This window comes from Lytechinus variegatus, chromosome 1 (assembly GCF_018143015.1).
Source record: "Lytechinus variegatus isolate NC3 chromosome 1, Lvar_3.0, whole genome shotgun sequence".
Classification (NCBI taxonomy): Eukaryota; Metazoa; Echinodermata; class Echinoidea; order Temnopleuroida; family Toxopneustidae; genus Lytechinus; species Lytechinus variegatus.
Window position 1 is genome coordinate 94728984 of NC_054740.1, and position 15692 is coordinate 94744675.

The following is a 15692-nucleotide window of genomic DNA, read 5'->3' on the forward strand; positions in this document are numbered from 1 at the left end:
GATACCACGTTCAAAGACCAGCTATGCGTGAGATTTTCTGTGAATCTGAGTGAGATCACAGACAGTGTGTACAATGTATATGGGGATAGGCTGTGATAGTTGCGTGAGACAGAGATCTGAGGGGATGAACAAGAGTCCAAAATGCTCGAGTCTCGCGCATAACGCATGAGACTTGGTAGCTCTGAATTTCATGAAATGGACCTTTCAAAAGAAGAAAGAGATGGATAGTTGGAGATGACAGAGATAGTGTGGATGAATATGGAATGAGAGAGAGAAAGGGGGGGGGGGTAAGGGTGGTGACAAATGAAGGTTCATTTATTTGAATTTTTAATAATTATCATAGATTAGAGGATATTTCCCAGGACTTGGGATCATTTTTCAAACCAGGGTGGGTGATACTGACTAGTTAAAATAACACATTTGTGAGCAGATTCATTTGATTTTCATTATCAGCTTTAGGGAGCATGTTTTAGAAAGGCTTTTCTGATCGCTTTGTTCACAGTACTCACATGGAGGGGGGGTGCTAGACATGAGCTAAATACTGAAATCTGGAATTATTACATGATCAACCAGATTATAAGTTTTCTAGAATGTTGTAAACGAAGTACTAAATTTACTTGAATAAAATTCTGATTAGAGTTATGAAGTGAATCATTCTTTTTTTTCAGACCATCTCCAGAAGCCCGGCCTATTAAAAGAAGAACAATTAAAATCAAATAGAAAATGTTAAGTATGTTAAAATGTAGATACGTATTATAATAGGAAGTTAGAGTAGGGCTTTCTGGTGAACAGTGAGTTGCCTTTCTTACTAATTTGGGCTAGTGTTGCAAGTTAATTTCATGAGATGTTTGAATAAACAATGATCCAAAGAGAAGAGAGATCGAGGTACAGGGGCAACTATTATGTTGTGTTTATGTGTAGCCAATGTAAATTTGATGATGGTTCAAACAAGTTGAAATAAAATGAAAAGGAGCAGTGGCTAAAAACAATCCACAAAGAAATCACTAGCTGTAGTCGTTTAAAGATTATTCCAAGTTATCTCATTTACCACCTTCATGTACATCAATGTCCCATTCATATTTTAGAACAGTGAGATGATGATAATGTAGGCCTATTATCAAAATTGATAGTAATCATAATTAGTTGGTTGAAATCAAAATATCGTTGATTGATGACAATATATTGATATCATCATAATCATTTCTTGTTTTGAACATCAGTTATCACTGGAGGAGGGTTACTTAATTGGGAGCCTATATGACAACCCCTCCCCCTTACAAAAAGGAGAAAAGGAAAATGTGGAATAGCCTGTATGCCATATTATCATGATTAGGTCAAAATCTATCACGAAAAAGGATTTTTTTCTCCATATTCAATGTTGTGCCACTCAGTTCTGTTCTTGCCTCATCTCGTGATCGACGCCACTCAATTAGAGCACCCTTACAAAAGCGTTGCATACGATTCACGTGTACTCTCGTAGAGAGTCGTTTTAGAGATATTCTACTCGTGCTGTTTTCGTATTACAAATGACCAGTTTCAATGAATTCTCCACGAGCTGTCAAAGGCATTACTCATCAAAACTTTATTAATTTCTATATTATTTTTAACTTTGAAAGTATTCTAAGCTTTGCAAGATTTCTCCCCTTCTGAGATTGAGTAGACTACTCTCGTGATGCTGTGACAATTTCATATTTTTACTACAGTCAACCGCCGTGACTAGGGGAGTAAGCTAGACCTCTTCCCACTCACGCTCTTTCAATCAAAATGTCGGTGTTACCGTCAAATATGAAATTGTTCGCTTTGCAACTCTGACAAGACATCAATTTTTGTTTGGCACCAGAAAAGTCATCGAAAGTCTCACAGTATTTGTTTCAAGCTGTCCAATTACACTGCTTTCCTTCGGTTCAATCTAAGACCCGGTTGATGCCAGAGTTAATTAAGGTGAGATTTATTTTTTCAGACAAAAAAGCAAAATTGCACTCGAATATGTCGAACGAGTCATTCCAGCGGGAGCCTCCCCGCCGTTGCGGCGGAGCTCAAGATCGTGATCCACTCGCTCGACTCCCGACCCGGGTCGACTTAGCCAAGACCAAGGGCAAGGCGTTGCAGTTTCACATGCACAGTGCACTTGAGCCTTGAGGACTCCATGATGATATTTTTAAATATTTTGACATATACTTCTTCACCATGGAGCCTTGAAATCCATCTTTTATTATAAAAATCACGGCCAAATCGTGGTTTTGGGAACCACTCATACTAGATTTGTGTACGCGCACTTGTGTACAAAGTGAATGGAGGTGGAAATAGGGAACCGTGCGTGTGACTAGCCTGGGGCGTTTTGGGGAGTGAAAGTTATATACTGTACGTATGGAGTCACTCCCCACTAACGCCTGGGATTCCTCCCTATACTTCCCCACATACGGGTACAAAACCAGAAACTTTCGCCCCCGAGAATTCTACTTTCCCTCTAAAAGATCTAGCCCTAAAACATGTACATGGGGTCCAACTTCATTTCCAACATTTCAGCGATATTGATTTCATTTTTAAAGAAGAATTCATCGATTTGCGTGCTGTCGCCAAGCGGAAGACAAAGAAATCAAGATGGCGACGTAAACACGGAAGTAAGCTCTTTCCATCTTTTCAAAACAAATCTCTCGTTTTTTTAATGAATTCTTCTTTAAAAATGAAATCAATATCGCTGAAATGTTGGAAATGAAGTTGGACCCCATGTACATGTTTTAGGGCTAGATCTTTTAGAGGGAAAGTAGAATTCTCGGGGGCGAAAGTTTCTGGTTTTGTACCCGTATGTGGGGAAGTATAGGGAGGAATCCCAGGCGTTAGTGGGGAGTGACTCCATACGTACAGTATATAACTTTCACTCCCCAAAACGCCCCAGGCTACGTGTGACTGAATAAAGCGCTGCTGTGTGAAGTGAACGGTGGTTCCCTATTTCACGATAATGCCAAAATCACCTACCGGTAGGCTATACTATAGGCCTACCAGTATTTTTTAAATATTTTATTTATATTTACAATACAAAATTGGTTAAAAATAAAATTGATGAAAAGGCGAAAAATCTTGTGTAGATCCCTCGATTCGTTTGTCAACAAAGCAAATACAATTAACAGAATAGGTCTGACCCTCGACCCTTGAACATGTTGACATGGTTGAACTGCTTTGTTATGACGTACCAGTACCTTCAATTAGCTGTTACAAAATGCCGTTTTGAAGAACAATTTATAGATAAAAATTATTATTTAACAAACAAATACTATTAAAGACATGATTATGAATAATTATCTTTTTATTCCAGAGGGTGACAAAATCATGAGCACAGTGCTAGATAACAAAATATGTGAATTTGCAGATAAATATGAATATCACCTCAATGCTATATCCTGCTCCAACTGGTCTAGGGTGTCGGCAATAAAATAAGGAACCTCCTTACAAGTTACAGTTACAGAGATAAGACCATTTTCAGAATACTGATCTCAGATAATTTTAGGGAGCTGAGCTGTTCTTTCTGAGTTACAAGTTACAGTACAATAAAAGTTAAGATGATTTTTAGAATATCACCCCTGCCTGGCGATATGATGGCAACTACACCTAATTTTACCATCAAGTTCTTTACATTCTGAATTATGCAGAATTGCATCATGATGCATCTTCTTCCTCCGCTTATATCGGAGATCAACAGCAAGGTGCTGCACAAAGAATGTCCAACAGTAGTTAATAATTACAGAGAGGAGAAAGATGTAATACGGCTAATATGAAGTTTATAAAGGAAAGTCAATGTAAGCAAAATAAGCACATCATTTTGTTGGGAGGTGATGTAAAGAGATCATGGAAGTAACACCGCTGTTGTGAATGCATCTCCTTTGGTTGTATCATAGAGAGAGTAGATTTTATCTGGCAGGCATTTGCTTTTAAGCTTATTGCAGAAATCTTGTCTGTGAGTGTCTAGGTGAACACATGATGATATAAAGTGGACAACATCTTCTGCTTCTTTCTTGCAGAGCCTGCATTCGACTATCCAAAGAATACTCAATGCATATGTTGGCCAAGCAGAGCATATCGATAGCTTTTGTTAAGAAAATCAGTACTTACATGTAGTTTAAAACCTTTACACTGGACACGATTTCAGAGTTAGATAATTTGAATGGCTATGACTCACTACTGGAAATAGTGAGGAGTAACCCAATCTAGCCATATATTTTGAAAGATGGGCCTAATATTTCATTATGCATCAAATTGATTTTCACCCCTGTTAACTCACTAAATTTATATTTCTCACTTTCTCTCTTTTCTTCAGACAGGTCTTGATTATTATTCTTGATTGGAAGAAGACTTGATACAGTAGGACAGTATGAGGATTGCCATAGAGGGGTGTGGCCATGGGGAGCTTGATAAAATATATGAAACTATAGCATTTGCAGAACAGAAAGAAGGTAAGACTTAGATGAACTGTGATAATATAGGGGATTAGATGGAGACTGGAATCAATGAATTGAGACAAACCTTCAAAGATCATATATAATTTAAATCTGTTCATAAATACTCATGTATGCTCTTATATAGTAAGCAGCAATGAATCATTTAGTCATTGACAGAATAAAAATCATGCTAAAGCCTTTCTCGAAATTATCTGATGTAGCTCTGTTCCATTTTTTTTTTTGGTATTTTTTTTATGAATGTGTTTTGGGATGGTGCTAGATTCTTAGAAAGATATATTTCCTATGTCTTAATTTCTTCATTCACAAATATATACATGAACTTATACTGACTTGTTTTGTAGTTAAAAAATGTTGTTGGTTCTAATTTATATCTTAGTCCCTGTTTATTTATTGTTTTCAGAAAAAACTTTTTACCTTTGTAATTTTTAAAGGGGAATCCATCCCAAATAAAAAGAGGAAAAGGAAAATCTGACAAGTTGATAGGTGAAACAAACAAACAAACAATAAGAAAGTTATGAATTTGTAAAAATTGTAAATATTGGTAATCACTATACCCAAGGACACTTCAAATTGGCCACATATGTGATGTCACACTGAGGTAAGGCAAGGACTACTTTCCCATGTACTCCAATACATAAAATGTCATTAAAAAAATTGCTTCAAATTATATTTTTCTTTCCATGAGGACATAAAACAATATACTACCGGGGTTATATTTAGAATACTGCCCAAGGGGAATGGGTATTTAGAAGAAAATCGCAAATCCCTGATAATTAACTACATGGCCTATGGGAAAGTTGTCAGTGCCCCTTGTCATAATTTACTTATTCAGATGCCAATTTGGAATCTTCATAGTCTTAGGGATCAAAATTTTTAAGCAGCCATAACTTTCTTATTGCTTGTCCGATTTCTTTCAAACTTTGCCATTCTGTTCTATTTAATTTCATTCTTTCCACCACAACATTTTATGACCAACAAATGAATGTAATTATTTTTTAGGTTTCAAGGTCGATCTGCTGTTGTGCTGCGGTGACTTTCAGTCAGTGCGTAATGAAGCTGATATGGAATGCATGGCTGTCCCAAAGAAATATCGCCAGATGAATACTTTTTACCAGTAAGTATGGCTTGGTGTGAACTGAATTGTATGCCACTCTATAGTCACGCAAAATACCCAATAAACTAGTCTATCATCAAAAGTGTCACAAAATTCCAGCAGTTTTCAAAAAAAATCAACCGATTTCCAACAATTCTGGGAAAATGGAATGTCAGATATTTTACAAAGACTCTGGTATATAATGCACTGCTTCTGAGTTTCATTGTTAATTTGCTGTTTTGTTTACTTTTGTTCTGATTTATGAAAGGAAGTGAAATCTTGTCCTCCCCGCCAGCTTCAATTTCTTCAGTTCCTTAGCACAGGTCTTTGATCTTTGTCCCATTCAAGTATTCGTATGTCTCATTAATGTATTCTTAATTCCCAATTACATTCCCGTGTCTCTCAGGTACTACTCTGGTGAGAAGAAGGTTCCGATCCTGACAATTTTCATCGGAGGAAACCATGAGGCCTCTAATTATCTTGCTGAATTGCCTTATGGAGGATGGGTGTGTCCAGGAATCTACTATTTAGGTAATTATAGTCTGCCAACCAGACAATTTGCAAATAAGAATACGGTTATACAATTTTTCCTGCAATTTTTATATGATTTTAGTGTTTCTGTCATACATGGCGGTCAAAAGTTTGTGTAGCGCTCGGATTAAAGCGCTCTTGTAGCTTCCACGTGCATGTTTTGGTATGCATTATATGCAATATCATTTTGAGTACATGGACTTTATATCGCCTCTCGCTCCTCTGCAGTGTGCGCGCACCTCACATTGTGGTACAGTGCCAGCATGGTCTTGACCAGCTCCAGTGGAGTTTCGGCAGGGAATACAGCTAGCTAGTGCTCTGTATAGTCTGCTGTACCCTGAACTTGTGAGTCACTACAGCATAGAATTCCAGTGGTTCAAAGGAATTTTGATGCATAAATCTGTTAATATTGGCGTCCGATCCAGCAAGTACAGGAGGAAAGAAACGATCCAGAAAACGCTGCCTTGAGTTGGATTACTCTGAGAAGTGGGATTTTATTGTCAAGTCTTCAAGACTTTGCGCGGAAGGGGTGCACTCTAGTTTCGGCAGCCCGAATACTTCATGTCGACGTCCCCAGGGCTACAGCGGCTGGTGCATTGTGATTAAACTGACTTAGCTTCGGACACAGCAGCTAGCGAAGCTTAAATTATTCAAACCTATCAATTTCATAATCTTTTGTCACATGTGACATTCGCCAAGAGGACTGCTTTGCTTGAATTTTAAAATGCTGTTGTATGCCTCCCCACATGATACAAGAGGTGAGCCATGTGCGCAGAGAATTTCATAGATAATCTGCTGTAGATACTCATGAAGTTACACAGTTAGGCCTTGTCCCAACTTAGATCTAGACCTTATTTTTTTCAAAGTTTGGTTCACATTGCTTATGAGAATACCTTCTGTGCCTTGTAGATATACTTAGAAATTTTCAGAATGACGTTTTTCACTATAATGTTGTGTTTACTTCACTTTTTTAATAACAAAACTAGATCTGTTTTTGTCCCGCCTGAACAAAGTTCGGCAGATTCATTTGAGTCCATGAAAATAATGAGGTCAAAGGTCTTCTCAGGTTCAAAAGGTCAAATGATATGCGGTCATCCTTTTTTGAAGTTTTTGTTCAGCTGCTATAATTTCTTTTTTTCTGCATCAATCTTGAATGCACTTGGTTCAAATGATTCTTGGGGAATTTAACTTGTTGAAGATGATGAGGTCAAAGGGTCATCTAGAGACCAAATGGTCAAGTTTCTGTTCAACTTGCTCTCATTACTTTAATTTGCATCAATTGTATTCATACTTAGTACATATGATCCTTGGGTAATGTGTGTTCATGATAAAATCATCTGGGGGTTAAAAGATCATATTGCATATTTTATTGATCACAAAATCAGGCGGGACTCTTGGTCCTTGAACCACCTTTGTTTTTTTCACCAATCTTAGCCATCTTAATCATCGTATTTAACCATTTTGCTAAAACCCTGGTGAGCACATAGATTTAGAATACAGTTTTCGGTGAGAAAATACAGTTTTTCATTTTCTGAGGATCATGGCAGGTTTGGATATAATATATTGACTGCTCTCTGCTTGAAATTACATTGTACCACTCCCACTTGATCTTAGTATCAGTCATTCCATCATCCAGACGGTTATGGTTGAAGGATTTTAAAATGACCAGTATGAGCTCAGAGAAAATGTATCTTTCCGCCATTATCTGAATATAGAGCAACCTATACCTTATTTAATTGATTCATGGGGAAATCGGTCTAACACTAACTGTTGGGGTCTTGATTGTTGGATGTCTATTTCTATACAGAGACATTACTCAAACTGTGTAAGATAATCAATTTTTCTAAAAGTTAAATATCTTATTCTGATTACCAGTTTAAGGAAAATACCAACATAAGAAGAGTTCAATCAGCTAGTTCAACTCAGTAAACAAATTACATACATGTATGCTAACTCAGCCTGGGGAATAGAAGTAGAATTAGTGGTAGTAGTGTAGTAACAGTGGCAGTAGTTTTAGTAGTAGTAGTAGGAACAGGAGAAATGGCTGCATCAGTACTACAAGTGAAAAGCTTGAACAGCATGAGACAGAAATACAAATTGTCAAAATATTCATTGTGTTCATTAATTCAAAAGTGGTATCAACATTCATACTCTGTATATCTGTAGGGTATGCCGGTATCGTGAACTATGGTGGTATTCGGATTGGCGGACTATCCGGTATCTATAAGAAACATGACTACAGGAAGGGCCACTTTGAGAGACCTCCTTACTCACAGGATGAAATGAGGAGTGCATACCATGTCAGAAACCTGGAAGTTTTCAGATTAAAGCAGGTTAGTTTCTCTGAATTTTTATCAAAATCCCTATGTTATTACATCTAAATTATGAAAGAGAGGATGATAATATGTATAGTGGTTTCTAATATTGTATAGAATTAAAGTGATAGCAGGGAGAAATTGTGCAAGACTGATTGCTCTGACATGAATAGACCCTTTAAAGTGATCTTGATAAATGTTCAATTTATATCAATAATTGTTTTGAATATTTCTCTTGTGATTTGTAGCATCTTTTCAGTTTTACTTCCAACACCACTGTAGGCCGCTGGGGCAGCAGTCCCCCTTACAGGCCTTCACAACATCATCATGTGTGTGAATTATGTTTTTTAAACACAATGCAAATCTAATCGCAGTAATTTCCTTGATGCTTTTGACTTTTAGTAAAAGTTCTTTTAAATTGTTATCCAAGCATACAACATTTAAAAATGAAAAAAATACAGAATGTGTAGTTTTACATGTAGATACGAACATGTCATTACTCTTTTTTTGGCGGTTTACACTCTTTACCAACCTAATATTAACCCCAGAATGTGTGTGTATTTGAGTTTTGTCAGACGTGTATCAATCAGATATGATTATTTACGTCTGGGACCGACCTTTAACGTCACCATCCGAAAGACGTGACCAGGGCTCGAACCTCTGCATCAATTTGTAACTTCCCCACAGCTTGGATTACAGGCGCACGCCACAACGCCCAGTTACCCCAGAATGAAAACAAATGGCCCTCATTTATAGTTATTACCTCTAATCTGTCAGGGGTATGAATGTTATTCAAATATCCAAAACTAGAGATTGTACCTTCAAGAGAAAAATAGTTTTAGGTTTGAACTGTCTTGTATATGAATTCAAAGACCACGATGAAGTGTTAAAATGATTATTATTAAGGTTTCTTTCAAGGACACTCAAATAATTTAAATAAGTTTGTTCTGAAAAAGGGAGACATCTATTTTGTGGATGAATAAGATGTAAGGCAAATATGTCAAATTTATATTCTGTTGCACGTGCCTTAGTTTTTTAGATATGTTTGTAGTGCTAAAATCTCAAAATACAACTTATCTGAATTCATCAAATTTTCACTTCATTAATATTCTACCATACAGATTCAACAGCCCATAAACATTATGATGTCACATGACTGGCCTAGAGGCATATATCACCATGGTGACAAAGATGACCTGTTCCGCAAGAAGAAGTTTTTGGTTGAAGAAGTAAACAGTAACACATTAGGTAAGTAATTCATTTTCTCACCTTTCCCACTTTCACTAAGCTTTTGATATTTATTAGTGTTTCTGTCATTTGGGACGTAGTAAAGGTGTCTCGTTATGCATTGATTTGTCATGCATTGATGTTTTGGTTTTGATGTAAGTGCTTCAAACACAATGTACATTTGAATTGTTCTCCATAATATATCCAACTACATCTGTATACCATTTATATCATTTCTGAAATATAAATATTTGGAGAATCAAGACATTTTAATCTTCATTTTTTTTTCTTGATACAGGTAGTCCACCAGCAGAAGAGTTGCTCTATGATCTCAAACCAGACTATTGGTTCTCAGCCCATCTTCATGTAAAGTTCTCTGCTTTGGTGGAACACAAGGTAGTTTATTAGCCCCTTTTCTTTTCTCATACATTGTAGTCCAGATACATTGTGTGGAAGTCAGGGAGTTTTCATCATTGAGAATTGCATTGATGAAAAACTCCTGATTAAAAAAGGTTTTATTGTAAATTTATAAGTCTGATAAAGTCTAGATAAGAAGTTGTAGAACTTGCAATGTAGCATTTGCGGACCTATTAATTTGTTAGTTATTTTTCAAAGGCACAGACTAAATGAATGAGATTTTATGCATTCAACTGTAATTGGCACAGAAAAATCCAGATCTAGCTTTCAAATGAACTCCATTCTCAGTAAAAATTTCAATTTTTTTTCAAGATGGCAAAGAATCTGGAGCAAGTTCAGAGATAGCGAGAGTTTACCTTTCCAGTGTATTTATTGTGGTGTTTACCTTAGCATGTGTGCACACAGATACAATGTTTGCAGTGGACACAACCATGCCAGTGTTTTGATATTCAATCTCTCCAATATCGGTAAAATCTTGATAGTATTAATCAAATCAGGTATAGACATTCATGTAAATTGTACTGTCCTTATGTTTGTATTTCAGGGTGATGATGGCTCTGTCAAGAAGACTACTAAGTTTCTTTCTACAGATAAATGCCTACCGGGCAGGGATTTCCTTCAGGTAATGTACAATTTTATCCATTTAAGTATTTTCCATTTGGCCCATCTGATAATGAATTATTTGTGGCCAAAACTCTTCTTTTAACATTTACCATATTGTAAAATGTTTCCTTTCTCTACCCCTAACACCTAACCCTGTATCCTGATATTTTCAGTGAACATTTCACCATTATTCATGATCCATGTTACTTGTTAGACAATACCCCTTGTTGAAAAAGATCATTCATTTCACATTGCAATTGGTATATCCAGTGTTAATAATGATTACCATTGATACAATGAGATGGTTACTGCAGCAGCAAAAATTCTTAGTATGAGATTGTGAATGTCAATTCTAAGAATTTCCTTTGTGATTGGTTATGCCCTCATTAATTTTAGATTTCCTTTACATTGTCCAGTTACCTTATATTGCTACAAATTGACATTTTGATGCGACCTGTCTGACAAAAATTTAAAAACATTGGAAGTATTAATACATTTCTCTAAATTCTTAGAAAAATGTGAGAGGCCTGAATCGGCCAATAGTGGTGTTCTATTTTTTGGGGGGTTGGTATATAATTTCAAGTGTGCATTTTATAATGTTTCATTTTGAATCATTGAACTCCCAGGGAAATCTGAGAGGCCATTTTAACATGAGCAGTGACATGGCTCTCTCTACAAGTAACTAATAATTTTGTAATAATCATCATTCTGTACTCTTGGATTATTGGGGTTTTTTTATCTATCAAATATATATTTTGTTATCATTTAAAACCACAGTAACATACCAGTACATTCTTTTGGTTTCAAAAACTTTATGTCTGACATCTTGCCCCGGGGCATCTTGCATTCTTTTGTAAAAATTTAAATCTGCACTCAATTTCACTCTCACTCAATAGAAAGTTTATCTCAATGAAATAAATCTTTAAAGAAATAGAAGCGAGTATATGATTATATCACTTTTTCAACGTGCTCCGTATGTGACGTCATAAGCCATAAATAGCTTCATGTAAACAGAAGGCCTATTTACGGTCATGTAACACTTCATGGAAAACATGCTCATTTGCATATAGCATTCAATCACATGATGCCCTATGAGCCAATCAAGTTGCACAGATTATTTGAATGAGAGATAAAACTCCATATATTTACAATACAGAGGGAAATATTCAAGTCCCAAATTGGGTTATTTGTTTTAATTATTGCTTTTTCAATGTGTTCTTGTAGATTCTTGAATTCCCAGAAATCTGAGAGGCTATTTTAACATGAACAGTGACATGACTCTCTCTTTACAAGCAACTAAAAATGTTTTAATAATCACCATTCTGTACTCTTGGGTTGTCTAAATTATTGCTTTTTCGATGTTTTCTTGTAGATTCTTGAATTCCCAGAAATCTGAGGGGCCTTTTTACATGAGCAGTGACATGGCTCTCTCCACAAGCAAATAATAATGTTGTAATAATCATCATTCTGTACTCTTGGATTATTGTTTTAATTATTTCTTTTTCAATGTATTCTTGTAGATTCTTGAATTCCCTGAAAAGAGTGAGAGGCCTTTTGAGCTGAGCCACGATACCGAATGGCTTGCTGTCCTCCAAGCGACCAATCATCTACTGACGACTTCAAGGGATATTGTTCATATGCCAAACCCTGGCTACTTCTCAAAGTAAGATAATGGACCTAGTTCACACAACAAAGGGTAGTTTTGACAAGTGTAACAGAGTTGTGTCCTTAGTCACATGATCTGCATTGTCAGTCACATGATCTGATTGTAAAATATCCTGAAAATATGGTCATATGTATTGCAAGGCTGTCTTTCATATGATAAAGTTACATAACACTGTCTTGTGACAAGTGTGTTTAAAGGGAAAGTTCACCTTAACAAAAAAATTTATTGCAAAAATAGCAGCAAATATAGTTAGAAAATATTGGTGAAGGTTTGAGGTAAATCCATAAAAGAATAAAATAGTTATTAGAATTTTTTTACTTAATTAAGGAGCTTTCCAACATATCAAATTATAAGAAAATTGTCATTTTCTCATATAATTGAAAATGGGGTCATTGTACCTTCAGTGTATAGACAAATTATTTTACGCATGATCTGGAAAGAAATAAAAAATAAGTCATCACAAACCATTAATTAAAATTTATGCTTTTCATATTACATAACCAAAGAGATTATATGACATCAGAAATTTTACATTTATGAAAATTAATTCAGGCTTCATTTATTAGTCAGTGTTGAAGTATTTTTTAATTGGGAACATTTATATAATTTCTTTGTTTACAATAGGTGGGATTACAGTGTGGACATGGAACAGCTAGCAGCGGTGAGAACTGCATTTGGAGATGATCTCAAAATACCAGACTCCTTTGATCAAACAGTCAGGGTGTATGACCCCAACAATATAGAAAGGAACCCCAAGCAACCTAATCTGATGATCAACCCTCAGACCACTGCACTTTGCTCTAGACTACAGATTACAGACCCATGCATTGTTCTCATGGGTGGGTCTGAGCCAGGTGAACTAGCTGGGCCGATTTTACCACCTCAGGATGAAGCACACTCCGACGACGGCAACGATGCAGATGATGACACATCAGAGTCATCCAGAATTCTCTTTGAGAGTTTCATTGACTCCGAAGCAGGGGCAAGTTTCTTGGACCTGTCTGTGAATGATTCGAGGAGAAGCAATAATTCCTCCAGGATGTCCATTGATCCAGAGTCTAGTCTGAACCCAGAGGAAATCTGTCTGAGTGATGATGATGATGGTGGTGTGGAGAAAGAACAAGATAATGGTGATGGGAACATTGTGGTCGGAGGGAAAGTTGCAATTGATTCCCCATCAAATGTAGACTTCACTCCTTCTCCCATCAAGAGAACTTCACTATCTCTCCCAATCATTACTAAAACTCCAAGCATTCCATCCCCTTCATCCGGTCTCGACAGTAATGTTCTGCCAGCTAAAGACGAGCTGACGAATAAAATTCTCTTTGATGAACTTGATGATGAAGCAAAGGATCGAATTTCAAGCATGGATGGTGAGGTTTCTTCATTTGACTCTAGCACGCCAAGACATGGTCAAATAAAACGAAGGAATTTGGAGGTGTACACATCTTCATCCCGTGATGCCTCAGATGAGGCTAGCATCTCGGACGATACTGACCGCAGTGGTGTCTTGAGCGATGATTCAAGACCAGATGTTATAACCATTAAAGGGGGGAGCGGTTCAAAAAAATTTAAAAGAAGGAATGTTGCCATATATACATCTAATGAGGATGATTGATACTCAAGGCTACTTTTGCCATGTGCAATTGACTATTTTGTATATTTTTCAGCAATGGTCATTTCAAGTTGTACCACTATAAGAAACAGGAAGTTTTCACTATGTGGCATATAGAGTGTTCAAGAACATAGAAAATGTATTGTCAAATGCTCGTAGTGACAAAGGAAAATCAAGAAGTAATAGTCGTTAATTGGATAATCAAATCAGCTGTTTCATCCTGGACTCTGGACTAAACATATTTACAATGATATCGTCAGCTCCGGAACTTTGGCTGTTACAGTTCACCATGTTTGGACAAGACCTCCGAGCTTTTCTTTGTCATTTGACTGTTTTCAATACAATTACTGTGTTCCTGAACCCTCTGTACATACCGGAGCAAAAACTCCCTATACACTTTCTTAAAACCTTATGAAATTTTATATTGGTGCTTTTAAATTTTCTCATTTTTGTACATTTTAAAATGTAAATATCAATTGTGAGTACATTTTTTACTACGTGTATAATATGAAATAATTGGGGAAATTTTTATTTGACTTCTACATTTTTATTCTTCCAGGAGGAAAGCGGTTTTAAGAATTTCAACGAAGCTATTAAAGATTAACTTGAAGAAGGAGAAAATTATCCCAAATACACAAGTGAACATATAGAAGACTTGAAAGCAGGAACTATGTGCTGTTTTGAATATATCCCAGCTGTCCAGAGAATAGTGATTACTAATCTTTTATCAGTGGTTTATAGTGACATTTATAGATAACCACTGTTAACAGTCTTGAACAGATAATCTTTGCCAGAATCAGACATTGAACTTGACATTTTAAAGGCAGAAAATTTGAAAATAGAACAGCCTTGTTTTGCCTCTTGAAATTGCATGTTTGTGATGAAAATTATTTTTTCACCCCTACAATGCCAGACCCCAAGTTTAACCAACTTATCTGTGTAGGCTGTATTGATTTCATATTTCCTGTGACAATACAGTACAATATTGGAATTGGCACTCTTCACATTTACTGTATCACATCGCTTTACATGGAAGCAAATACAGAAAATTATGAAAGAAAACTACATACATGAATCACAAGTACTTAACTATCAATAAGAAATTCTTTAAGGACCGCTGGAAAGTTCCTGGAGATGACAGTTTACGGATGCAACGAGGGATCTGGTTCCAGAGGTGTGGCGCGGCAGCAGTAAACAACCTGTCCCCAAATGTCTAATCTCTTTCCCCCTTTCCTCTTTTTATTACATTCATCAGTATTGAAATTTTTCTCAGTAATTTATAAATCACCATTTTCATCTTTTTTACCATGTGCTAATAGCGATTCTTTACTGTAATATTGATTATTTATTATCTGGTAAATTGGTATGTGATTAAAAGCTGTATGAAGTCTTATTTGATATGATGCCAGCTACATTTTGCAGTGATCTCATTCAGTGACACAAGTTATACCCATTTTGCTAATAAATGTACATTGTACTGTATGCTTGAAATCTTCAAAAGTGGTCCAAATTGAGCGGATAAACTCATTACATTGTCATTATATTTCAGATTATAGTTCAGATTTGCGCACAAATCTGAACAGGTTATTGTACACATACCTCTTTTAATTTGGACATAAATGGAAAAAACTTTATTCATCTTCAAGGTTTTTGTCTCGTTTAAAAATAAAAGTTGCTTGCCTGTGCAAAATTATGTTATACTTCCTATCCTATTGAATTTGTACACAAAGATTTATCTGAGCTTTATCAAGTCTGAATGAGCCATTGTATT

At 36.0% G+C, this 15692-nt stretch overlaps 1 protein-coding gene across 4 annotated transcripts; it reads left to right on the top strand.

Annotated features, from left to right (window-relative positions):
* Window positions 1–1452: 1452 nt before the first annotated feature.
* Window positions 1453–15403, top strand: LOC121429277 (lariat debranching enzyme A-like). 4 transcript variants are annotated; one of them, XM_041626297.1, is made up of 11 exons: window positions 1739–1941; window positions 4313–4448; window positions 5454–5568; window positions 5954–6078; window positions 8245–8411; window positions 9515–9641; window positions 9919–10016; window positions 10582–10659; window positions 12161–12303; window positions 12931–13679; window positions 14481–15403. In XM_041626297.1, the coding sequence occupies exons 2-11, from the start codon at window positions 4367–4369 to the stop codon at window positions 14495–14497; spliced, it is 1701 nt and encodes a 566-aa protein (XP_041482231.1). In that variant the 5' UTR covers window positions 1739–1941; window positions 4313–4366; the 3' UTR covers window positions 14498–15403. The 4 variants fall into 4 exon arrangements, with proteins under 4 accessions (XP_041482223.1, XP_041482231.1, XP_041482207.1 ...); XM_041626289.1 differs by lacking the exon at window positions 1739–1941 and adding an exon at window positions 1453–1720 and having other exon boundaries at window positions 12931–15403; XM_041626273.1 differs by having other exon boundaries at window positions 12931–15403.
* The last annotated feature ends 289 nt before the right edge of the window (window positions 15404–15692 follow it).

Coding starts and splice junctions, on each gene's coding strand:
- LOC121429277 (XM_041626289.1), top strand. CDS start 4,367: ATGAGGATTGCCATAGAGGGGTGTGGCCATGGGGAGCTTGATAAAATA. Junction 4,449..5,453: donor ATTTGCAGAACAGAAAGAAG/GTAAGACTTAGA, acceptor ATTATTTTTTAG/GTTTCAAGGTCGATCTGCTG. Junction 10,660..12,160: donor CGGGCAGGGATTTCCTTCAG/GTAATGTACAAT, acceptor GTATTCTTGTAG/ATTCTTGAATTCCCTGAAAA.